Below are 27812 nucleotides of genomic sequence, written 5' to 3'. Positions count from 1 at the left end.
AAAAGGACAAAGGAAGAAGTGAATGGACGGATGCAGGTTTAGTGTTGCAGTGTGGGTGAGCCAACACTAGATGGGAGCCTTCAGTCCTTTTCCCACCAACAGAAGAGAGAGCAGGAGGAGGAAAGCAGTAAATATAAACTCAGCAAAAAAAGAAACGTCCCTTTTTCAGGACCCTGTCTTTCAAAGATAATTTGTAAAAATCCAAATAACTTCACAGATCTTCATTGTTATGGGTTTAAACACTTTCCCATGCTTGTTCAATGAACCATAAACAATTAATGAACATGCACCTGTGGAACGGTCATTAAGACACTGAGGTCACAGTTATGAAAACTTAGGACACTAAAGAGGCCTTTCTACTGACTCTGGAAAAACACCAAAAGAAATATGCCCAGGGTCCCTGCTCATCTGCGTGAACGTGCCTTAGGCATGCTGCAAGGAGGCATGAGGACTGCAGATGTGGTTGGGCAATAAATTGCAATGTCCGTACTGTGAGACGCCTAAGACAGCGCCACAGGGAGACAGAACGGACAGCTGATCGTCCTCGCAGTGGCAGATTACATGTAGCAACACCTACACAGGATCGGTACATTCGAACATCACACCTGCGGGACAGGTACAGGATGGCAACAACAACTGCCCGAGTTACACCAGGAACACACAATCAGTGCTCAGACTGTCCGCAATAGGCTGAGAGAGGCTGGACTGAGGGCTTGTAGGCCTGTCTGGTCAGGACGTGCCTTACAACATCACAGGAAACAATGTCGCCTATGGGCACAAACCCACCGTCGCTGGACCAGACAGGACTGGCAAAAAGTGCTCTTCACTGACGAGTCGCAGTTTTGACTCACCAGGGGTGATGGTCGGATTCGCGTTTATCATCGAAGTAATGAGTGTTACACCGAGGCCTATACTCTGGAGCGGGATCAATTTGGAGGTGGAGGGTCCGTCATGGTCTGGGGCAGTGTGTCACAGCATCATCGGACTAAGCTTGTTGTCATTGCAGGCAATCTCAATGCTGTGCGTTACAGGGAAGACATCCTCCTCCCTCATGTGGTACCCTTCCTGCAGGCTCATCCTGACATGACCTTCCAGCATGACAATGCCACCAGCCATACTGCACGTTCTGTGCGTGATTTCCTGCAAGACAGTAATGTCAGTATTCTGCCATGGCCAGCGAAGAGCCCGGATCTCAATCCCATTGAGCACGTCTGGGACCTGTTGGATCGGAGGGTGAGGACTAGGGCCATTCCCCCCAGAAATGTCCGGGAACTCGCAGGTGCCTTGGTGGAAGAGTGGGGTAGCATCTCACAGCAAGAACTGGCAAATCTGGTGCAGTCCATGAGGAGATGCACTGCAGTACTTAATGCAGCTGGTGGCCAGATACTGACTGTTACTTTTGATTTTGATTTTTTTCCCTTTGTTCAGGGACACATTATTCAATTTCTGTTAGTCACATGTCTGTGGAACTTGTTCAGTTTATGTCTCAGTTGTTGAATCTTGTGGTGTTCATACAAATATTTACACATGTTAAGTTTGCTGAAAATAAATGCAGTTGACAGTGAGAGGACGTTTTTTTTTCTGCAGAGTTTAGGTAAAAGAAGAGCAGGATATGAAAAAAATGTGGACCAGGAGAAAAGAGTGGAGGAGACAGGGATGGAAATAGAGATAAAGAGCAGAATGGATAGTGGGGAAAACAGCAGCCAAGAAGGGAAGAAGAGCGATCAGGAGAGCAGCCATGAGGGGAAGAAGAGCGATCAGGAGAGCAGCCATGAGGGGAAGAAGAGCGATCAGGAGAGCAGCCATGAGGGGAAGAAGAGCGATCAGGAGAGCAGCCATGAGGGGAAGAGGTGTCTGTCCGTACCTCTGTAGAAGCCAAAGAAGCCTTCATAGCGCAGCACCTTCTTGGCACAGTCAAAGCTGTTCTTGTACATCAGTTCTCCTACGAACGAGCCTGTACTCCTCTGGTTCTGCATCCTGGTCTTGACCAGGTCTATAGGATACACCGCCGTGGCTCCCGTAGCTACACACACACAGTCTTGTTTTACTAACCTTGTGGGGACACAGTTGATTCCTATTCAAAATCCTATTTTCGCTAACCCCAAAACCTAACCTTAACCCTAAACCTAACCTTCAACAAGCAAGCCTAATTGTTTTTATTTTTGGTTGTTGTATTTTACCCCCTTTTTCGATCTCGTCTCATTGCCGGCCTGCCACAAGAGCGCGATGAGCCAAGTAAAGCCCCCCGGCAAAACCCTCGCCTAACCCATATGAAGCTGGGCCAATTGTATGCTGCCCTATGGGACTCCCGATCACGTCCGGTTGTGATACAGCCCGTGATCGAACACGGGTCTGTAGTGACGCACCTAGCACTACTTTGCAGTGCCTTAGACCACTGCACCACTCGAGAGGCCCACTAATTTAAACCCCAGTTGGTAGAACTTCTGTTCCATTTAATATGCTATAGTTAAATTATTCTATAGTAAAACATGTCCGTCGACATACACAGAAGATTTGAACCATCTCAATATGAGCTTCTAAGTGTGCTATTGAAACTGGAAATATTTAAAATGTACCATCCCTTACCATAAACCTCACCCCCATCCCTTACCTCACACAGTCCCTTACCTCAGCCCGAGTCCCTTACCGCATCACCCCTTCCCCAGTCCCTTACCTCCAGCAATTGAGCCCAAGCTGAAACGGTAGGCTGACTCTGCAACCTGCAGCAACACTGACCTGGAACCATCACCCTGGCTCTGCTACAGAGGGACAGAGAGAGACAGAGTCACACATGCATGCTCATTTACTTGAGCGCACACACACACCCACACTAGCACACCCACCCACACACACACACCAGCACACCCACCCACACTAGCACACCCACCCACACTAGCACACAAACCCACACACACCCACCCACTAGCACACCCACTAGCACACCCACCCACACCAGCACACACACACTAGCACACCCACCCACCCACCCACTAGCACACCCACCCACCCACACACTAGCACACCCACCCACCCACACACTAGCACACCCACCCACCCACCCACTAGCACACCCACCCACCCACCCACTAGCACACCCACCCACCCACTAGCACACCCACCCACCCACTAGCACACCCACCCACCCACCCACTAGCACACCCACCCACCCACTAGCACACACACCCACCCACTAGCACACACACCCACCCACTAGCACACACACCCACCCACTAGAGTTCGCCCGATTAATCGGAATGGCCGATTAATTAGGGCCGATTTCAAGTTTTCATAACAATCGGCAATCGGTATTTTTGGACACCAATTTGCCGAATATCTTTGATTTTTTTTACACCTTTATTTAACTAGGCAAGTCAGATTAAGAACACATTCTTATTTTCAATGACGGCCTAGGAACGGGGGTTAACTGCCTTGTTCAGGGGCAGAACAACAGATATTTACCTTGTCACCTTGGGGATTCGTTTTTGCAACCTTCCGGTTACTAGTCCAACGCTCTAACCACCTGTCTTACATTGCACTCCACGAGGAGCCTGCGTGGCAGGCTGACTACCTGTTACGCGAGGGCAGCAAGAAGCCAAGGTAAGTTGCTAGCTAGCATTAAACTTATGTTATAAAAGACTATCTTAACATAATCACTAGTTAAACTAGTAATATCATCAACCATGTGTAGTTATCTAACTTGTCCTGCGTTGCATATAATCGATGCGGTGCCTGTTAATTTCTCATCGAATCACAGTCTACTTCGACAAACGGGTGATGATTTAACAAGCGAATTTGCGAAAAAAGCACTGTCGTTGCACCAATGTACCTAACCATAAACATCAATGCCTTTCTTTAAAATCAATACACAAGTATATATTTTTAAACCTGCATATTTAGTTAATATTGCCTGCTAACATGAATTTCTTATAACTAGGGAAGTTGTGTCACTTCTCTTGCGTTCCGTGGAAGCAGTCAGGGTATATACAGCAGTTTGGGCCGCCTGGCTCATTGCGAACTGTGTGAAGACCATTTCTTCCTAACAAAGACCATAATTAATTTGCCAGAATTGTACATAATTATGACATAACATTGAAGGTTGTGCAATGTAACAGGAATATTTAGACTTAGGGATGCCACCCGTTAGATAAAATACGGAACGGTTCCGTATTTCACTGAAATAATAAACGTTTCATTTTCGAAATTATAGTTTCCGGATTCGACCATATTAATGACCAAAGGCTCGTATTTCTGTGTGTTATTATGGTATAATTAATGCTATGATTTGATAGAGCAGTCTGACTGAGCGATGGTAGGCAGCAGCAGGCTCGTAAGCATTCATTCAAACAGCACCTTCGTGCGTTTGCCAGCAGCTCTTCGCAATTCTTCAAGCATTGCGCTGTTTATGACTTCAAGCCTATCAACACCTGAGATTAGGCTGGTGTAACCGATGTGAAATGGCTAGCTAGTTAGCGGGGTGCGCGCTAATAGCGTTTCAAACGTCACTCGCTCTGAGACTTGGGAGTGGTTGTTCCCCTTGCTCTACATGGGTAACGCTGCTTCGAGGGTGGCTGTTGTCGATGTGTTCCTGGTTCGAGCCCAGGTAGGAGCGAGGAGAGGGACGGAAGCTATACTGTTACACTGGCAATACTAAAGTGCCTATAAGAACATCCAATAGTCAAAGGTATATGAAATACAAATCGTATAGAGAGAAATAGTACTATAATTCCTATAATAACTACAACCTAAAACTTATTACCTGGGAATATTGAAGACTCATGTTAAAAGGAACCACCAGCTTTCATATGTTCTCGTGTTCTAAGCAAGGAACTTAAACGTTAGCTTTTTTTACATGGCACATATTGCACTTTTACTTTCTTCTCCAACACTTTGTTTTTGCATTATTTAAACCAAATTGAACATGTTTCATTATTTATTTGAGGCTAAATAGATTTAATAATGTATTATATTAAGTTAAAATAAGTGTTCATTCAGTATTGTTGTAATTGTCATTATTACAAAGAATTTTTGTTTTTTAAAAAAATCGGATGATTAATCGGTATCAGCTTTTTTGGTCCTCCAATCGGTATCGGCGTTGAAAAATAATAATCGGTCGACCTCTAGCACACACACCCACTAGCACACACACCCACCCACACCAGCACACACTCACAAGCACCCACTCCCACACACACCCACTAACACACACACCGAACAAAACTGAAAGCGCAAACCACTGCTTTTAATCAGGGCAAGGCGACAGGAAACATGACCGAATACAAACAGTGTAGCTATTCCCTCCGCAAAGCAATCAAACAAGCTAAGCTTCAGTATAGAGACAAAGTTGCATTTTAACGGCTCAGACACAAGAGGTATGTGGCAGGGTCTACAGTCAATCACGGACTACAAAAATAAAACCAGCCCCGTCGCAGACACCGATGTCTTGCTCCCAGACAAACTAAACAACTTCTTTGCTCGCTTGGAGGACAATACAGTGCCACTGACAGAGCCCGCTACCAAAACCTGCGGGCTCTCCTTCACCACAGCTAACTTGAGTAAAACATTTAAACGAGTTAACCCTCGCAAAGCTGCCGGCCCAGACGGCATCCCTAGCCGCGTCCTCAGAGCATGCGCAGACCAGCTGGCTGGCATGTTTATGGACATAATCAATCCATATCCCAGTCTGCTGTTCCAACATGCTTCAAGCCACCATTGTTCCTGTTCTCAAGAAAGCTAAGGTAACTGAGCTAAATGACTATCGCCCCGTAGCACTCACTTCAGTCATCATGAAGTGCTTTGAGAGACCAGTCAAGGATCATATCACCTCCACCTTACCCTACCCCCTAAACCCACTCCAATTTGCTTACCGCCCAAATAGGTCCACAGACGACGCAATCGCAATCACACTGCCCTAACCCATCTGGACAAGAGGAATACCTATGTAAGAATGCTGTTCATCGACTACAGCTCAGCATTTAACACCAAACTCGCCATTAAGCTCTGCGCAACTAGGTCCTGGACTTTCTGACAGGACACCCCCAGGTGGTGAGGGTAGGAAACAAAATCTCCAACCCGCTGATCCTCAACACTCAACTGCGCCTCTTCAACCTCAGGAGGCTGAAGAAATTTGGCTTGTCACGAAAAACACTCAAACTTTCACAGATGCACAATTGAGAGCATCCTGTCGGGCAGTATCGCCGCCTGGTACGGCAACTGCTCCGCCCACAACCGTAAGGCTCTCCAGAGGGTAGTGAGGTCTGCACAACGCATCACCGGAGGAAAACTACCTGCCCTACAGGACATCTACACCACCCGATGTCACAGGAAGGCCAAAAAAGATCATCAAGGATAACAACCACCCGAGCCACTGCCTGTTCACGCCGCTATCATCAAGAAGGCGAGGTCAGTGCAAGTGCATCAAAGCTGGGACCGAGAGACTGAAAAACAGCTTCCATCTCAAGGCCATCTGACTGTTAAACAGCCATCACTAACATGAGTGGCTGCTGCCAACATACGGACTTAAATATCTAGCCACTTTAATAATTACAAATTGGATGTAATAAATGTATCACTAGTCACTTTAACCTGTTATGGATAGGGGGCAGTATTTTCACGGCCGGATAAAAAAACGCACCCGATTTAATCTGTTTATTACTCCTGTCCAGAAACTAGAATATGCACATAATTGTTTGATTTGGATAGAAAACACCCTAAAGTTTCTAAAACTATTTGAATGGTGTCTCTGAGTATAACAGAACTCAAATGGCAGGCCAAAACCTGAGAAGATTCTGTACAGGAAGTACCCTGTCTGACCATTTCTTGGCCTTCTTTGTCATCTCTATCCAAAACAGAGGATCTCTGCTGTAACGTGACACTTTCTAAGGCTCCCATAGGCTCTCAGAAGGCGCCAGAACGTTGAATGATGACTCTGCAGTCTCTGGCTGAAAAACAGTAGCGCATTTGGATAGTGGTCGATCTGAGAACAATGAGACGGGTGCACGCGTGCACGTGAAGAGTCCATTTTACATTTTCAGTCTTTGAACGAAAACGACGTCTCCCGGTCGGAATATTATTGCTATTTTACGAGAAAAGTCGCATAAAAATTGATTTTAAACAGCGTTTGACATGCTTCGAAGTACGGTAATGGAATATTTAGAATTTTTTTGTCACCCTTCGTTACGTGTCTTGAACGCACAAACAAAACACCCATATTTGGATATAACTATGGATTATTTGGAACCAAACCAACATTTGTTGTTGAAGTAGAAGTCCTGGGAGTGCATTCTGACGAAGAACAGCAAAGGTAATCCAATTTGTCTTATAGTAAATCTGAGTTTGGTGAGTACCAAACTTGGTGGGTGTCAAAATAGCTAGCCTGTGATGGCCGGGCTATCTACTCAGAATATTGCTAAATGTGCTTTCACCGAAAAGCTATTTTAAAATCGGACACCGCGATTGCATAAAGGAGTGCTGTATCTATAATTCTTAAAATAATTATGTTTTTTGTGAACGTTTATCGTGAGTAATTTAGTAAATTCACCGGAAGTGTTCGGTGGGAATGCTAGTTCTGAACGTCACATGCTAATGTAAAAAGCAGGTTTTTGATATAAATATGAACTTGATTGAACAAAACATGCATGTATTGTATAACAATGTCCTAGGAGTGTCACCTGATGAAGATCAAAGGTTAGTGCTGCATTTAGCTGTGACATTATATGCTAGCTTGAAAAATGGGTGTCTGATTATTTCTGGCTGGGTACTCTCCTGACATAATCTAATGTTTTGCTTTCGTTGTAAAGCCTTTTTGAAATCGGACAGTGTGGTTAGATAAAGGAGTCTTGTCTTTAAAATGGTGTAAAATAGTCATATGTTTGAAAAATTGAAGTTTCGGATTTTCGAGGAGTTTGTATTTCGCGCCACGCCCCATCATTGGATATTGGAGCGGTGTTTCGCTAGCGGAACATCTAGATGTAAGCGGTTAAACAATGCCACTTTATATAATTTTTACATACCCCACATTACTCATCTCATATGTATATACTGTACTCTATACCATCTACTGCATTTTGCCTATGGCGTTCGGCCATCGCTCATTCATATATTTTTATGTACATATTCTTATTCATTCCTTAACACTTGTGTGTATAAGGTAGTTGTGAAATTGTTAGATATTTCTGCACTGTCCGAACTAGAAGCACACACACACACAAGCGCACACACACACTAGCGCGCACAAACACTAGCGCGCACACGCGCACACACCAGCGCACCCACTAGCACCCGCACCCGCACCCACTAGCACCCGCACCCACTAGCACCCGCACCCACTAGCACCCACCCGCACCCACTAGCACCCACCCGCACCCACTAGCACCCACCCGCACCCACTAGCACCCACCCGCACCCACTAGCACCCACCCGCACCCACTAGCACCCACCCGCACCCACTAGCACCCACACCCACTAGCACCCAGACCCACTAGCACCCACAAGCACACAGGTATCTTACCTGTTTCTGTATCTCAGCCAGGTGATAGGGCAGCGCTCCCTCCTCCAGTGGGGCTATTCTCTCAATGTCAGAAACGTTCAGACGTCTGAGACAAAACACAGCACCATTACCACACAATATTCAATAAGCTTGCCCCAGCATTCTGAACAGGTATGTTTGTGTAAGGAACACATATATTATGCATACAGTGCAAGGCTGGAGAGCAATACTCATGCATGTGTTTACCCAGAGTGGGAGTGAAGGCCTGATAACTGGTACAGGATGTCGATCTCCATGGGAGAGATCTGGCCAAACTTGTTAGCAGCAAAGATAAACTCCTCTAGAGACAGGGAGATCAAGAGGGAGGAAGAGGGGAAGAGAAACAGTGTGATAAAGAAAAAGAGATGTTAACTTTTTAAGGTATAGGGGGCAGTATTTTCATTTTCGGATGAAAAGCGTGCCCAGAGTAAACTGCCTAATACTCGGGCCCAGAGTCAAATATTTGCATATTATTAGTAGATTTGGATAGAAAACACTGAAGTTTCAATGATGTCTGTGAGTATAACAGAACTCATATGGCAGGCAAAAACTTGAGAAAAATCCAACCAGGAAGTGGGAAATCTGAGAATTGTAGTTCTTTTGAATCCCTACCGAAACTACAGTGTCTGTGGGGTCACGTTGCACTTCCTAAGGCTTCCATTGGATGTCAACAGCCTTTAGAAACGTGTTTCATCCTTCTCCTGTTACTGGCCAGAAAATAGGAGCTCAGTCAATGAGTGGACGGCCTGGGACCAGTGAGTTGTTTGGCGCGCCGCTCCTTTTTCCTCTGTAATGAATACGCTATTGTCCGGTTGGAATATTATCGACGTTTTATGTTAAAAAGACCCTAAGGATTGATTGTAAACAACGTCTTTTATGTTTCTACGAACGGTAATGGAACTATTTGACTTTTCGTGTCTGGATTTACGCTCGCGCGTTATGCCTTTGGATAGTGATCTGAACGCACGAACAAAACGGAGGTATTTGGACATAAATATGGAGTATTTCGAACAAAAATAACATTTCTTGTGGAAGTAGGAGTCCTGGGAGTGCATTCTGACAAAGATTAGCAAAGGTAAGAGAATATTTATAATACTAATTCTGAGTTTAGTTGACCCCAGAACTTGGCGGGTATCTGTATAGCTTGCTTTGATGGTTGAGCTGTGTGTGAATCCTGTGTGAATTTAAATATGCTCTCTCTAATTCTCTCTTTCTCTCTTTCTCTCGGAGGACCTGAGCCCTAGGACCATGCCTCAGGACTACCTGGCATGATGACTCCTTGCTCTCCCCAGTCCACCTGGCCGTGCTGCTGCTCCAGTTTCAACTGTTCTGCCTGCGGCTATGGAACCCTGACCTGTTCACCGGACGTGCTTGTTGCACCCTCGACAACTACTATTATTATTATTATTATTATTATTAATTATTATTATTATTGAACATTTTAACATCTTGACCATGTTCTGTTATAATATCCACCCGGCACAGCCAGAAGAGGACTGGCCACCCCTCATAGCCTGGTTCCTCTCTAGGTTTCTTCCTAGGTTTTTGGCCTTTCTAGGGAGTTTTTCCTAGGGAGTTTTTCCTAGCCACCGTGCTTCTTTCACATGCATTGCTTGCTGTTTGGGGTTTTAGGCTGGGTTTCTGTACAGCACTTTGAGATATCAGCTGATGTACGAAGGGCTATAATAAATACATTTGATTTGATATTGAAAAATGTGCTTTCTCCGTAAAGCTATTTTAAAATCTGACACAGCGTTTGCATTAAGGAGAAGTATATCTATAATTCTTTCAATAACTGTTGTAAATTTTATCAACGTTTATGATGAGTATTTTTGTAAATTGATGTGCTCATTCACCGGATGTTTTGGTGGGAATACATTTTCTGAACATCACGCGCCAATGTAAAATGGGTTTTTTGCATATAAATATGAACTTTATCAAGCAAAACATACATGTATTGTGCAACATGAAGTCCTATGAGTGCCATCTGATGAAGATCAAAGATTAGTGAATATTTTGGCTGTATTTTTGGTTTTTGTGATGCATGTCCTTGCTTGGAAAATGGCTGTGTGGTTTTTCTTGTGAAGTTTATGTCCTAACATAATCAAATGTTATGCTTTCGCCGTAAAGCCTTTTTGAAATCGGACAATGTGGTTAGATTAACGAGAAGTCTTTTAAAATGGTGTAAAATAGTTGATTGTTTGAGAAAATGAAATTATGAGATTTTTGCTGTTTTGTATTTCGCGCCATGCTATTTCACTGGCTGTTGATAGTGTGTACCGCGGCACCTAGCTGAGTACGGTCGGGGAGGAGACCCAGAGGGTGGTAGTGCCCCCCTTTGGACTCAGCGATTTGGGCGTTTTTTAACACCTGTAACTGCCATTTCCCGCAATCTAGAGCAAAAAAATGCCTTGAGAACGCAACAAAAAAGCAAATATTAAATAAATGTAGTTCATTTTAATTTGTTTTATTACATAGTGGAGCAGCCAGTCCACAAAGGTGGAGCAGTGCCTCTTACATTCTTTGGGGAGAACCCTGGTGTGTCGGTACAGTACAGTGCGTGTGGAAGGGTATACGATAGGTATGGATGGGAATACATGCGTTTCCTTTAGTGACCAGTGTGTTACCTTTAGTGACCAGTGTGTCCTTGCGGGTACCGGCCAGTGTGCTGTAGATCTTGCGGATCAGCTCCATGTTGTTGAGGAGAGAGTTAAATGCGTTGAAGTAGGAGAAGCTGACCATGTGAGAGGTGCTGCCCCCTGCAGCCTGGGAGAACAATCACACAGAGGGGGGTTACAACAGCCAGGCCTCCCCTGACCTCCTCCCCAACACACCATCACATTTACAGTACACACACGCTCTTACCGAAACCAGGTTTTCCTCCACGAACGGTGTGAGCACGTGGTGTCGGATGGTGGCCATGATGTCACTGAAGTCCATGGCAGAGATGGTGCCGCTTTTGTTCTTGTCCTTCTGGGCAAAGGCCTGGCGCGCATGTTCCAACTGTAACTCCTGTACACAAAGACAGTGTGTGCGTGTGTGTGTGTGTGTGTGTGTGTGTGTGTGTGTGTGTGTGTGTGTGTGTGTGTGTGTGTGTGTGTGTGTATATATATATATGTTGTGTGTGTGTGGTGTGTGTGAATACCTGTAGGAACTGGGTGAACTCGAGGTAGCTAAGGCGTTTTTTGCGGTCGTGACCAAAGTGCAGGCGGATGAACTCACAGTCCCAGTTAAAGGGGATGTGGTGGTGCACTGTGGTCTGGCTGAAGATGTCCCGCACATTCTCTGTTAAAAGGGGAGGATAAAGTGAGAGAGAACCATAGAATTGGAATGAGTAGAATGGGCTGGCCATTCATTGCAATGTTGTGTTGGGAGGAAAGGCAGCCATATTGGGTGTAGCATTTTAAAATGTCTTCACATCTCAGAATTCTGTTTCCTTCTGTGAATACAGGGACCATCTGTTCTACTCATTCTAATTCTATGCCAGACCATTAATAGCCCACATTCATCAGATTTAGTATTACAGTAACCTTTAGGCTGAGTGAGTATACTAACAAACCAGAATTGGTTCCCTTTGATTATTAGGCATGCCAAGCACACACACACCCACCCACCCCCTCTCAAGCACTAAAACGTGTGTGTGAGAGTGATTTAGAGAGAACGTAATAGTGTGCTAAATCGTAATCCTATTAACAATTAAATGATTGCAACATTTTCTGGGCTGAAACCATGGGAACAGTTGACGAAAGCATGTCCACACAGTAACGTACCAAAAGAGATGTCTCCAGTGCCAGTCTTGTCAAACAGCTGGAAGGCTACGATGAAGAGGGCATCCGGAACACACAGCACTGACTCAAACGCTAAGAACTCCTGGAACGAGATCAGCCTGTGTTGTGTTTTGTGGAAAGAGAGAAAGAGGCAACATTAAAACACATTACACACATGAAGCCATGCAGGACAAAGCTTCAGTTACACAACATCCAATCAGAAGGAGAAAGGCTCAGCTTTCGCTGAAACAATAGAAAAATGTCAACAATGATGTAGGGTGAGATTAGGCCATGCAGTATTTCTAAAAATACCCCATGTATTTAAAATACTGTTAACCAATTGTCATGATTTCAGTTCATTTCTCTAGACTGAACTAAAATTAGAAGATTCCTTGGGGATTGGCTGCTTGTAGGTCATTACATCTGTGTCATTCAGAGCTGATTAAAAGTGTGGTTCTGCACCCTGCAAGAGAATGCCAAGCGTGTGCAAAGCTGTCATCAAGGCAAAGGTCGGCTATTTTGAAGAATACAAAAAATATATTTAGATATGTTTAAAACTTTTTTGGTTACATGATTCCATATGTGTTGTTTCATAGTTTTGATGTCTTCACTATTATTCTACAATAGAGGTCGACCGATTAATCGGAATGGCCGATTAATTAGGGCCGATTTCAAGTTTTCATAACAGTCGGTTATCGGCATTTTTGGGCACCGATTATGGCCGATTACATTGCACTCCACGAGGAGACTGCGTGGTAGGCTGACTACCTGTTATGCGAGTGCAGCAAGGAGCCAAGGTAAGGTGCTAGCTAGCTTTAAACTTATCTTATAAAAAACAATCAATCTTAACAATCACTAGTTAACTACACATGGTTGATGATATTACTAGTTTATCTAGCTTGTCCTGCGTTGCATATAATCGATGCGGTGCCTGTTCAGTTTTCATTGAATCATAGCCTACTTCGCCAAACGGGTGATTTAACAAGAGCATTCGCGAAAAAAAGCACTGTCTTTGCACCAATGTGTACCTAACCATAAACATCAATGCCTTTCTTAAAAATCAATACACTAGTATATATTTTTAAACCTGCATATTTAGTTAATATTGCCTGCTAACATTAATTTCTTTGGAAATTGTGGCACTTCTCTTGCGTTCTGTGTAAGCAGAGTCAGGGTATATACAGCAGTTTGGGTCACCTGGCTCGTTGCGAACTGTGTGAAGACCATTTCTTCCTAACAAAGACCATAATTAATTTGCCAGAAATGTACATAATTATGACATAACATTGAAGGTTGTGCAATGAAACAGCAATATTTAGACTTAGGGATGCCACCCGTTAGATAAAATACGGAACGGTTCCGTATTTCACTGAAAGAATAAACGTTTTGTTTTCGAAATGATAGTTTCCGGATTCGACCATATTAATGACCTAAGGCTCATATTTCTGTGTGTTAATATATTAAGTCTATGATTTGATAGAGCAGTCAGACTGAATGGTGGTAGGCAGCAGCATGCTCGTAAGCATTCATTCAAACAGCACTTTCCTGCATTTGCCAGCAGCTCTTCGCTGTGCTTCAAGCATTGCGCTGTTTATGACTTCAAGCCTATCAACTCCCGAGATTAGGCTGGCAATACTAAAGTACCTATTAGAAATTCCAATAGTCAAAGGTATATGAAATCCAAAATGGTAGAGAGAATTAGTCCTATAATAACTAGAACCTAAAACTTCTTACCTGGGAATATTGAAGACTCATGTTAAAAAGGAATCACCTGGTTTCATATGTTCTGAGCAAAGAACTTAAACGTTAGCTTTTTTACATGGCACATATTGCACTTTTACTTTCTTCTCCAACATTTTGTTTTTGCATTATTTAAACCAAATTGAACATGTTTCAGAATTTATTTGAGACTAAATTGATTATTGATTTATTATATTAAAACAAGTGTTCATTCAGTATTGTTGTAATTGTCATTATTACAAATACGTATATAAAAATCGTCATTGGCTTTTTTTTGGGGTCCTCCAATAATCGGTATCGGCGTTGAAAAATCATAAAATCGGTCAACCTCTATTCTACAATGTAGAAAATAGTAAAAATTAAGAAAAACCCTTGAAAGAGCTGGTGTGTCCAAACTTTTGACTGGAACTACTTTACATCAGATAGGTGCAGTGAAATGTGTTGTTTTACAGGGTCAGCCGTAGTAGTGTGCCCCCTGGAGAATATTAGGGTAAAGTGCTTTGCTCAAGGGCACAGGCAGATGTTTCACCTTGTTGGCTTTGGTATTCGAACCAGCAACATTTTGGTTACTGACCCAACACTAACCGCTAGGCTACCTGACGCTAGGCTACCTGACGCTAGGCTACCTGACGCTAGGCTACCTGACGCTAGGCTACCTGACGCTAGGCTACCTGGAAACTGCTTGCGTCTGTGTAGCGGTATTGTTAGAGAGGGGTAAAGATAAAGATTAGGCAGGTATTAACCCTGCGGAAAGGAAAAAAATAGGATAGATGTGTGTCTGGTAGCAGTACTCCATCAGCCGAAGAGACGGTAGCCTGCTTGCCAGATATCTTCTCTCCCCACTGGCTAAGACACATGTCACAGCCCAGGAGTACCCCAACCAATAATACCGCATACAATAATAATGGCAGAGCAATTTAAACAAAACTTCATAGAAACAATTGACAAGAAAGAACCCAGTCATCAACAGAGGATTTGCAATATTCTGTATTGCCTCACGGTGGAGAAGTGGGGGGGGAAGCGAGAGACAAACCCTCCAACCCCAAAGGGCCTGTGGTGTTGATGGTATCCTAAATGAAATTATAAAATATACACCCCCCAAATTCCAATTGGCTGTACTTAAACTCTAACATCATCCTCGGCTCTGGCATATTCTCCAATATTTGGAACCAAGGACTGATCACCCCAAGCCACAAAAGTGGAGACAAATTTGACCCCAATAACTACCGTGGGATGTGTGTCAACAGCAACCTTGGGAAAATCCTCTGCATTATCATTAACAGCAGACTTTTACATTTCTTCAGTGAAAACAATGTCCTGAGCAAATGTCAAATTGGCTTTTAACCAAATTACTGTACGAGAGAACAAATATTCACCCTGCACACCCTAATTGACAAACAAACCAAAACAAAGGCAAAGTCTTCTCATGCTTTGATTTAAAAAATGCTTTTAACTCAATTTGGCATGAGGATCTGCTATTCAAAATTTATGGAAACTGGTTTTGGGGGAAAAACATATGACATTATAAAATCCATGTACACAAACACACATTTCTTCCCACAGGGCCGTGGGGTGAGACAGGGATGCAGCTTAAGCCCCACCCTCTTCAACATATCAATGAATTGGCGAGGGCACTAGAACAGTCTGCAGCACCCGGCCTCCGTGAAATACTTGCGGCTTGGTAGCTGATATTTGTGGTCAATTGTACCTAGCAGCTTTTTAAAGCCTGGCTTTTCTAATGTAAAGATTGGAACCATATCTTTCGCTATGTAATGGGTCACTGCATCCGTTCCTTCAAACTTTTCTTGTCATAAGGGATTACATTTGAAAATAATTTGGGTATGGTAGTTTGTCTTTTAGCAGACGTTTTGGGAATCGGGCGACTGGAATCGGCAGTTCCACGCATTCCTCCCATTCCACCGCGTGCTTCAGTTGCAGGTGATGGAAGCGGTTGGTTGTACTGCTGCTTTTCGTAGCAATTGTCTTTTGACACATTTTGCACAGGACATTCGTTTGGAGAACATCAGACCTCTTAAACCCGAAACATTTCCATATTTCTGAAAAAAACATTCCTGCCCTTCTTGGGATGATTTCATCCTCACAAGAGGCTGAGCTGGCTTCCTCACTTTCCATTTTGGTGGAACTCTTACCGCCACTACACTTCTCCGGTGTGGTTACAATTTGTGAAAGGCTGTCTAGGATTGTGATTGGTGGATAACCTCTGTGCACATGTTGTCAGGCAATTGGGACATGATTAGACTTTGGGCTGACAGAGAAGAGAGTGAGATTCTGCATTTGTAAAACGTTACAACAAAACCTGGATTCATGCGATACAGGCATTTTTCATATCGCACTAAAACAAACTTGAATATATCAAATACTTCACAGAGTTCAGCGTGTCAAATCAGAGGGCCTGTTGTCCGGACCTCTGGCAGTCTCTATGGGGGTGCCACAGGGTTCAATTCTCGGGCCGACTCTTTTCTCTGTATACATCAATGATGTCGCTCTTGCTGCTGGTGTTTCTCTGATCCACCTCTACGCAGACGACACCATTCTGTATACTTCTGGCCCTTCGTTGGACACTGTGTTAACTAACCTCCAGACGAGCTTCAATGCCATACAACACTCCTTCCGTGGCCTCCAACTGCTCTTAAATGCAAGTAAAACTAAATGCATGCTCTTCAACCGATCGCTGCCCACACCTGCCCGCCCGTCTAGCGTCACTACTCTGGACGGTTCCGACTTAGAATATGTGGACAACTACAAATACCTAGGTGTCTGGTTAGACTGTAAACTCTCCTTCCAGACCCACATTAAGCATCTCCAATCCAAAGTTAAATCTAGAATCGGCTTCCTATTTCGCAACAAAGCATCCTTCACTCATGTTGCCAAAAATACCTTCGAAAGTCTGACTATCCTACCGATCCGTGACTTTGGCTATGTCATTTACAAAATAGCCTCCAAAACTCTACTCAGCAAATTGGATGCAGTCTATCACAGTGCCATCCGTTTTGTAACCAAAGCCCCATATACTACCCACCACTGCAACCTGTATGCTCTCGTTGGCTGGCCCTCGCTTCATATTCGTTGCCAAACCCACTGGCTCCAGGTCATCTATAAGTCTTTGCTAGGTAAAGCACCGCCTTATCTCAGCTCACTGGTCACCATAGCAGCACCCACCCGTAGCACGCGCTCCAGCAGGTATATTTCACTGGTCACCCCCAAAGCCAATTCCTCCTTTGGCCACCTTTACTTCCAGTTCTCTGCTGGCAATGACTGGAACGAATTGAAAAAATAAAACAACTTTAAGAACCAGCTGTCAGAGCAGCTCACAGATCACTGCACCTGTATATAGCCCATCTGTAAATAGGCCATCCAACCACCCCATCCCCATACTGTTATTGTTATAATTTTTTTGCTCCTTTGCACCACAGTATCTCTACTTGCACATTCATCTTCTGCACATCTATCACTCCAGTGTTTAATTGCTAAATTGTAATTATTTCGCCACTATGGCCTATTTATTGCCTTACCTCATTTGCACACACCATATATAGACAGTTTCTCTATTGTGTTATTGACTGTATGTTTGTTTATTCCATGTGTTGTTGTTTGTGTCGCACTGCTTTGCTTTATCTTGGCCAGGTTGCAGTTGTAAATGAGAACTTGTTCTCAACTAGCCTACCTGGTTAAATATATGATTTTTTTATTTTTTATTTTTTTATGTAAATATATAAAAAAAAAACTTGATCGCCCTAACTAGAATCTGAAGTCAAATGTCTACTGATGATCTGGTGTTTCTGTCCACAACCAAGGAGGGCCTACAGCAGCACCTAGATCTTCTGCACATATTCTGTCAGACCTGGGCCCTGATGGTAAATCTCATTAACCTCTCCAGCGTCCCGTCCCGTCTGCGGGATCAAAATCCAGGGAAAACTCCTAGCGACATTAGCATAACGAAATTTAATATATATATTTTTTCAAATATAGGACTGTCTCATATCGTTTTATAGATACACCTCTCCTAAATCGACCCACGTCGTCCGATTTCAAAAAGGTTTTACAGGAAAAGCAAATCATTAGATTATGTTAGAGGAGTCCATCGTAAAAGCAGCAACATAGCCATTTTCCGACCAACCACATGCATCACAAATAACCAAAAAACAGCTAAATGCAGCACTAACCTTTTACAAACTTCATCAGATGACACACCTAGGACATCATGTTACACAATGCATGCAATCTTTTGTTCAATAAAGTTCATATTTATATATGAAAACAGCATTTTACATCGGCGTCTGACGTTGACTAACTATTTTCCCGTCAAATGCATCCAGGGAAACAGTGCTACAATTTACTGAATTACTATTCGAAAACATTTTTAAAAATGTAATATTGTCATTCTAAGATTTATAGATGAATATCTCTTGAAAGCACCTGTCATACCAGATTTAAAAATAACTTTACTGGGTAATCACACTTAGCGATAAAAGGGGATGCGATACTCAGAAAATTAGCTAGTAAACCGAGCTCGGCGCCATCTTGGAACAATCGCATATCACATCTAATCTTGTATAATATTGTCAATAATCGCTTACCTTTAGTTGTCTTCATCAGAAAGCACTTCCAGGAATCCCAGGTCCACAACAGATGTATTTTCGGTCGAAAAAGTCCATCCTTTATGTTCCATTAGCTTGCTGTTGTTAGCGCGTCTGAATGCTGTATCCAAATGCTCTGCCGGTCGCGGGACAGCCGTTTCGAAATATATATTTTTTTTCCCATTTAGGTTCGTTCAAACATGTCAAACGTTGTATAACATAAATCTTCAGGGCCTGTTTCAACAAGAGAGCCAATAAGATTCGAGGGGGACGATTGTATTGTGTTTCAAAACGTTTCCAAAGGTGGGGGTAGACAGGGCCGCCAGCGTCATAATGGTGATGGCCCTCCCCCTGTGACCAATTTCCAACGCGTCTCATTCACTGAGTTGACAGTAGAAGGCTCAAAACACTTTGTAAAGACTGGCGACACCTTGTGGAAGCAATAGGAAGTGCTCAATGAACGATAGCTCACGTTGTGATTAATAGGCAACGACGTGAAGTTGAGTCCACAATTCAGAATTCCACTTCCTGTTTCAATCGGTCTCGGGGTTTTGACTGCCATATGAGTTCTGTTATACTCACAGACACCATTCAAACCGTTTTAGAAACTTTAGGGTGTTTTCTATCCACAGGTATTAATTATATGCATATCCTAGCTTCTGAGTTTGATTAGTAGGCCGTTGAAAATGGGCACAAATTTTTTCCAAAATGCGCTGTGGCGCCCCCTATCCTAGGGTAACGTCAAGAGAAAAATAATGGTGTTCCAAAAAAGGTCCAGTTTCCAGGACCACAAAAAGCTGTGGACGATCTGAGAGACAAGGCAAGAAGAGCCTTATACGCCATCAAAAGCAACAAAATGACATACCAATTAGGATCTGGCTTAAAATAGGATCTGGCTTAAAATACTTGAATCAGTTATAGAACCCGTTGCACTTTAATGGTTGTGATATCTGGGGTCCGCTCACCAACCAAGAATTCACAAAAATGGGACAAACACCAAATTGAGGCTGCACACAGAATTCTGCAAAAAACATCCTCCTTGTACAACATAAAAACACCAAATAATGTATGCAGAGCAGAATTAGGCAGATAAAAAAAATAAGAGTAGATAAATTCTACAACCACCTAAAAGGAAGCAATTCCCTAACCTTCCATAACAAAGCCATCCCTACAGAGATGAAACTGGAGAGAAGTCCCCAAAGCAAGCTGGTCCTGGGGCTCTGTTCACAAACAGACCCCCAAAACAGCAATACAATTACAGTGCATTCGGAAAGTATTCAGCCCCTTCTCTTTCTCACGTTACAGCTGTATTCTAAAATTGATTAAATCTACACACACACACACACACAATACTCCATTATAACAAAGCAAAAACCGGTTTGACATTTTTGCACATTTATTAAAAATAAACAAATACATTTACATAAGTATTCAGACCCTTTGCTATGAGACAACAAATTGAGCTCAGCTGCATCCTGTTTCCATTGATCATCCTTGAGATGTTTCTACAACTTGGGAGTCCAACTGTGGTAAATTCAATTGATTGGACATGATTTGGAAAGGTACACACCTTTCTATATAAGGTCCCAAAGTTGACAGTGAATGTCAGAGCAAAAACTAAGCCAAGAGGTCGAAGGAATTGTCCGTAGAGCTCCGAGATAGGATTAAGTCGAGGCACAAATCTGGTGAAGGGTACCAAAAAATGTTGCAGCATTGAAGGTCCCCAAGAACAGTGGCTGGCTGCCCGACCAAACTGAGCAATCAGTGGATAAGGGCCTTGGTCAGGGATGTGACCAAGAACCCAAAGGTCAATGACAGAGCTCCAGAGTTCCTCTGTGGAAATGGGAGAACGTTCTTGAACAGTGGTTCCCAAACTTCTTATAGTCCCATACCCCTTCAAACATTCAACCTCCAGCTGCGTACCCCCTCTAACACCAGGGTCAGCGCACTCTCAAATAATGTTTTTTTGACATCATTGTAAGCCTGCCACACACACACACACACACACACACTATACAATACATTTATTAAACATAAAAATGAGTGTGAGTTGTCACAACCCAGCTCATGGGAAGTGACAAAGAGCTCTTACAGAACCAGGGCACAAATAACAATATACTAATAATCAATAATTTCTCTTTATTTAGCCATCTTACATATAAAACCTTATTTGTTCATCAAAAATGGTGAATAACTCACCACGGGTTAATGAGAAGTGTGTGCTTGAACGGATGCACATAACTCTGCAATGTTAGGTTGTATTGGAGAGAGTCTGAGTCTTAAATAATTTTCCACACACAATCTGTGCCTGTATTTAGTTGTCATGCTAGTGAGGGCCAAGAATCCACTCTCACATAGGTACGTGGTTGTAAAGGGCATCAGTGTCTTAACAGCAAGATTTGCCAAGGCAAGATACTCTGAGCGCAACCCAATCCAGAAATCTGTCAGTGGCTTCTGATTAAATAAAATTCACAGAACCGCTTGTTGCAATTTCGATAAGGCTCTCTTGTTCAGATATCGGTAAGTGAACTGGAAGCAGGGCATGAAAGGGATAACGAATCTAGTTGTTTGTGTCATCCATTTCAGGAAAGTACCTGCGTAATTGCGCACCCAACTCACTCAGGTGCTTCACTATATCACATTTGACATTGTCCGTAAGCTTGAGTTCATTTGCACACAAAAAAAGAAATCATACAATGATGGAAAGACCTGTGTCCTTGTTAATGCAGACAGAAGAGCACCAACTTCTTAATCATAGCCTCAATTTTGTCCGACACATTGAATATAGCTGTCCCTGTAATCCTAGATTCAGATCATTCAGGAGAGAAAAAACATCCCCCAGATAGGCCAGTCGTGTGAGAAACGTATCATCATGCAAGCGGTAAGACAAGTGAAAATTATGGTCAGTAAAGAAAATCTAGCTCGTCTCTCAATTCAAAAAAATCAGTCAATACTCTGCCCCTTGATAACCAGCACACTTCTGTATGTTGTAAAAGCGTTACATGGTCGCTGCCCATATCATTGCATAGCGCAGAAAATACACAAGAGTTCAAGGACCTTGCATTAAAACAACAATCGCATAGGGGGCAGTATTGTCACTTTCGGAAAAAATACGTGCCCATATTAAACTGCCTCCTACTCAAACTCAGAAGCTAGGATATGGATATTATTATTATTATTTTCATTTTCGGATGAAAAGCGTGCCCAGAGTAAACTGCCTAATACTCGGGCCCAGAGTCAAATATTTGCATATTATTAGTGGATTTGGATAGAAAACACTCTGAAGTTTCTAAAACTGTTTGAATGATGTCTGAGTATAACAGAACTCATATGGCAGGCAAAAACCTGACGAAAAATCCTACCAGGAAGTGGAGTTCTGATGCGTGGGCTCTTTTCAAGTCATTGCCTATCTAACACAAAGTGACGTAGTAATCATTGTGCACTTCCTAAGGCAACCACTAGATGTCAACAGTCTTTAGAAAGTTCTTTGAGGCGTCTACGATGAACAGAGACGGAACAAGGCGGCTGGGAAGTTGTAGACCCAGGGAAGGACATCAGTTCATTGGCGCGCATTCATGCGAGGGGTAGCTGTGTTCCAAAACGTTTTTCAAGACACTGGAACCGTCCGGTTGGAATATTACTGAATTTTCACATTCTAAAGGCCCTAAAGATTGATGCTTTACAACGTTTGACATGTTTGAACGAACCTAAATAGATTTTTTACTTTTCATCGTGAACTTTTGGGCGCGCTTCCTACATTTGGAGTAGCTGAACTGAACGCGTGAATAACAAGGAGCTATTTGGACATAAACTCCATAATTTATCAAACAAAACAACATTTATTGTGGACCTGGGATTCCTGGAAGTGCCTTCTGATGAAGATTATTAAAGGTAAGTGAATATTTCTAATGCCATTTAATATTTTAGATAACTCCAAAATGGCGGCTCTCTGTATTGCCTAGTGTATTTTTCTGAGCGCAGTACTCAGATTATTGTAAAGTGTGCTTTCCCAGTAAAGTTATTTTGAAATCTGTCAATGCGGTTACATAAAGGAGATGTTCATCTATAATTCTTCGAATGACAGTATATTATTTTATCAACGTTTATGACGAGTATTTTTGTAAATTGTAGTGCTGATTCACCGGCAGTATTTGAGGGAAAATATTTTCTGAACGTCACGCGCCAATGTAAAATGCTGTTTTTAGATATAAATATGAACTTTATCGAACAAAAAATGCATGTAGTGTAACATGATGTCCTAGGAGTGTCATCTGATAAAGATCGTCAAAGGTTAGTGCTTCATTTAGCTGTGTTTTGGGTATTTGTGATGCATGCTAGTTGCTTGGAAATGGCTGTGTGGTTATTTGATTCTATGTACTCTCCTAACATAATCTAATGTTTTGCTTTCGCTGTAAAGCCTTTTTGAAATCGGACAACGCGGTTTGATTCAGGAGAAGTGTATCTATAAAATGGTGTGAAATAGTCCTATGTTTGAGAAATTGAAATGATTAGATTTGTGGTTTTGTATCTGGCGCTCTGATTTTTCACTGGCTGTTGTCAAACTCAGTCCTGGTTACGGGATCGTTGTCGTAAGATTAACAAAGTTAACAATTTTTACTGTAAGTGTCCATAAAGTCTTTCAAGTAGTCAGGCATTCCCTTGACAGCAAGAGCCTCTCGGTGGTTGCTGCAGTGTACACAAGTGGCGTCGGGAGCAACTGCTTGCACGCGCATTACCACTCCACTATGTCTCCCTGTCATGGCTTTTGCATCTTCAGTACAGATACCAACATGAGCAGCAGCTACGTTTGGCTACATACAGACCATTAGTGGAATTCCCACGAGAGAGTAATAGTTAATGTGATTGGATTATTTAATTTTTTGACCATGCTACCTGTATTTGACATTGTGTTATTTCGCTGAACAGGATGGTTTAATTGTATTTTTGGCAGTGAAACGAGGCTACTCAGGCAAGAAAAAAACCTCACCCAAATGTATACCCCCGTTTGAAAATTAGATTAGATTTTTTTTATTATGTGAATCACATTTTTATTTGGTGTACCCCTGACGGCATTGCGCGTACCCCCAGTTTGGGAATACCTTTTCTTGAAGGACAACCATCTCCGTAGTGCTTCACAAATCAGGCCAGATGGAAACCACTCTGTAAAAAGCACAACAGCCCGCTTGGAGTTTGCCAAAAGGCACCTAAAGAACTCTCAGATTATGGAAAACAAGATTCTCTGGTCTCATGAAACCAAGATTAAAATCTTTGGCCTGAACTCCAAGAGTCAGGTCTGGAGAAAACCAGGCACCGCTCATCTCCTGAAAGATGGCAGTCGGAGGGTAGGGCTGCCGTCGTATCGGCTCTCAACCAACCATGTTATTTTCTTTCTTTTCGCGTTGTTCGTAACTTGTTTTGTACATAATGTTGCTGCTACCGTCTCTTATGACCAAAAATAACTTCTAGACATCAGAACTTGGATTACGCACCTCAAGTTGGACGAGGAGTTCGTCAATGAGTGAGACGCGAGGGATATAGTATGGACCCCCGACCAGGCCCAGATCCCCATGATTCGCTGGAAAAGGAAACAGATTTCGCGGATCATGTGACCAGTGGCTAATCTGCCCTTGCCTTCTGTAAGCTAACCTTCAATCATTGGAAAATAAATGAGACTAACTGAAAGCACGTATATCCTACCAACAGTACATTAAAACGGTATTATCTTATGTTTCACCGAGTCGTGGCTGAACGACGACATTAAGAACATACAGCTGGCGGGTTATACATTATCAGCAGGAGAGAACAGCAGCCTCCGGGAAGACACAGGCGGGGGCCTATGCGTTTATGTAAACAACAGCTGGTGCACGGAAGTCTCAAAGTTTTGCTCGCCTGAGGTAGAGTATCTCATGATAAGCTGAAGACCACACTATCTACCTAGAGAGTTCATTGGTATTTTTCGTAGATGTCTACATACCACCACAGACCGAGGCTGGCGCTAAAACTGCACTCAATGAGCTGTATTCCGCCATAAGCAAACAGGAAAATGCTAATGCAGAGGCGGCGCTGCTAGTGGATGGAGACTTTAATGCAGGGAAACTTAAATCAGTTTCACCTCATTTCTATCAGCATGTTAAAATGTACACCCAGAGGAAAAACAATTCTAGACCACCTTTACTCCACACACAGACACGTAGAAAGCCCTCCTTTGCCCTCCATTTGGCAAATCTGACCATAACTCTATCCTCCTGATTCCTGCTTATAAGCAAAAATTAAAGCAGGAAGCACCAGTGACTCGGTCAACAAAAAAAGTGGTCAGATGAAGCAGATGCTAAGCTACAGGACTGTTTTGCTAGCACAGACTGGAATATGCTCCGAGATGCTTCCGATGGCATTGAGGAGTAAAACACATCAGTCACTGGCTTCATCAATGAGCGCATCAAGGACGTCATCCCCACAATGACTGTACGTACACACCCCAAACAGAAGCCATGGATTACAGGCAGCATCCGCACTGAGCAAAAGGTTAGAGCTGCCGCTTTCAAAAGAGCAGTGACACGAGCCTACCAGACAAGCTAAACAAGTAACAACGAAATATGCATGAGAGCATCAGCTGTTCCGGACGACTGTGTGATCACGCTCTCCACAGCCGATGTAAGACCTTTAAACAGGTCAAATTTCACAGACGGATTACCAGGACGTGTACTCAGAGCATGCGCTGACCAACTGGCAAGTGTCTTCACTGACATTTTCAACCTCTCTCCGAGTCTGTAATACCAACACGTTTCAAGCAGACCACCATAGTCCCTGTGCCCAAGAACACTAAGGTAACCTGCCTAAATGACTACCGACCCGTAGCACTCACGTCTGTAGCAATGAAGTGCTTTGAAAAGCTGGTCATGGCTCACATCAACACCATCATCCCAGAAGCCCTAGACCCACTCCAATTTGCATACCGCAAATCCCCAGATGATGCAATCTCTATTGCACTCCACACTGCCCTTTCCCACCTGGACAAAAGGAACACCTATGTAAGAATGATATTCATTGACTACAGCTGAGCGTTCAACAACATAGTGCCCTCAAAGCACAATAACCTGTTGGGGCTAGGGGGCAGTATTTTCACGGCTGGATAAAAAAACGTACCCGATTTAATCTGGTTACTAATCCTACCCAGTAACTAGAATATGCATATACTTATTATATATGGATAGAAAACACCCTAATGTTTCTAAAACTGTTTGAATGGTGTCTGTGAGTATAACAGAACTCATTTGGCAGGCAAAACCCTGAGACATTTTCTGACAGGAAGTGGATACCTGATGTGTTGAATTACCTTTAAGCCTATACCATTGAAACACACAGGGGTTGATTAATGTTTTGGCACTTCCTATTGCTTCCACTAGATGTCACCAGCCTTTACAAAGTGTTTTGAGTCTTTTACTGTGAGATCTGACCGAACAAGAGCCATGGAACGGTGATGGCCGATTAGACTCTGGCGCGCGAGTTCATGTTGGGTACCCTCGTTCCAATACGTTATAAAAGAGAATGCATTCATCCACCTTGAATATTATTCATGTTCTGGTTAAAAAAGGCACTAATGATTTATGCTATACAACGTTTGACATGTTTGAACGAACGTAAATATATTTTTTCCCCTCGTTCATGACGAGAAGTCCGGCTGGCTTAGATCATGTGCTAACAACACGGATCTTTTTGGATATAAATGATGAGCTTTTTTGAACAAAACTACATTCGTTATGGACCTGGGACTCCGGGAAGTGACATCTGATGAAGAGAATCAAAGGTAATGGATTATTTACATAGTATTTTCGATTTTAGATCTCTCCAACATGGCCGTTTGTCTGTATAGCAAAGCGTATTTTTCTGGGCGCAGTGCTCAGATTATTGCAAAGTGTGATTTCCCAGTAAGGTTATTTTTAAATCTGGCAAGTTGATTGCGTTCAAGAGATGTAAATCTATAATTCTTTAAATGACAATATAATATTTTACCAATGTTTTCTAATTTTAATTATTTAATTTGTGGTGCTGACTTGACTGCCGGTTATTGGAGGAAAACGATTTCCTCAACATCAATGCCATAGTAAAATGCTGTTTTTGGATATAAATATGAACTTGATAGAACTAAAAATGCATTGTCTAACATAATGTCCTAGGAGTGTCATCTGATGGAGATTGTAAAAGGTTAGTGCATCATTTTAGCTGGTTTTATGGTTTTGGTGACCCTGTCTTTGAATTGACAAAACATTACACACAGCTATTGTCAATGTACTCTCCTAACATAATCTAACTTTATGCTTTCGCCGTAAAACCTTTTTGAAATCGGACAACGTGGTTAGATTAAGGAGATGTTTATCTTTCAAAGGGTGTAAGATAGTTGTATGTTTGAAAAATTTGAATTTGGACATTTATTTGGTTTCAAATTTGCCGCTCTTGAAATGCACCTGCTGTTGATAGGGTGCACCACGGGTGGCACGCTAGCGTCCCACATAGCCCCAAGAAGTTAAGCTAAGGACCCTGGGACTAAACACCTCCCTCTGCAACTGGATCCTGGACTTCCTGACTGGCCGCCCCCAGGTGGTGAAGGTAGGTAACAACACATCTGCCACGCTGATCCTCAACACAGGGGCCCCTCAGGGGTGCGTGCTCAGTCCCCTCCTGTACTCCCTGTTCACTCATGACTGTACGGCCAGGCACAACTCCAACACCATCATTAAGTTTGCCGATGACAACAGTGGTAGGCCTAATCACCGACGAGACAGCCTATAGGGAGGTGGTCAGACCTGACCATGTGGTGCAAGGAAAACAAACTCTCCTTCAACGTGATCAAGACAAAGGAGATGATTGTGGACTACAGGAAAAGGAGGAACGAGTACGCCCCCATTCTCATCGACAGGGCTGTAGTGGAGCAGGTTGAGAGCTTCAAGTTCCTTGGCGTCCACATCATCAAACTAACATGGTCCAAGCACACCAAGACAGTCGTTTAGAGGGCACGACAAAACCTATTCCCCCTCAGGAGACTGAAAAGATTTGGCATGGCATCCTCAAAAGGTTTAACAGCTGCACCATCGAGAGCATCCTGACAGGTTGCATCACTGCCTGGAATGGCAACTGCTCAGCCTCCGACCGCAAGGCACTACAGAGGGTAGTGCGTACGGCCCAGTA

The 27812-nt window shown here is 43.1% G+C and overlaps 1 protein-coding gene across 1 annotated transcript in view; it reads right to left on the bottom strand.

The window, feature by feature from the left end:
* The window catches only part of slc25a12 (solute carrier family 25 member 12), a 42141-nt gene that overhangs the window by 8218 nt on the left and 6111 nt on the right, over nt 1–27812 (bottom strand). Inside the window, exons 4-11 of the mRNA XM_014140890.3 lie at nt 12295–12410; nt 11670–11809; nt 11390–11536; nt 11152–11290; nt 8732–8825; nt 8507–8591; nt 2675–2759; nt 1865–2023 (exon numbers count right to left, since the gene is read on the bottom strand). Of these exons, the coding sequence (XP_013996365.1) occupies nt 1865–2023; nt 2675–2759; nt 8507–8591; nt 8732–8825; nt 11152–11290; nt 11390–11536; nt 11670–11809; nt 12295–12410 (965 nt within the window). The remainder of the gene's footprint in view (nt 1–1864; nt 2024–2674; nt 2760–8506; nt 8592–8731; nt 8826–11151; nt 11291–11389; nt 11537–11669; nt 11810–12294; nt 12411–27812) is intronic.

The sequence above is a fragment of the Salmo salar genome, chromosome 14 (assembly GCF_965601325.2).
Source record: "Salmo salar chromosome 14, fSalSal1, whole genome shotgun sequence".
Lineage (NCBI taxonomy): Eukaryota > Metazoa > Chordata > Actinopteri > Salmoniformes > Salmonidae > Salmo > Salmo salar.
The sequence above is the reverse complement of the archived record's forward strand: the minus strand, read 5'-3'. Positions and strand labels throughout refer to the sequence as shown.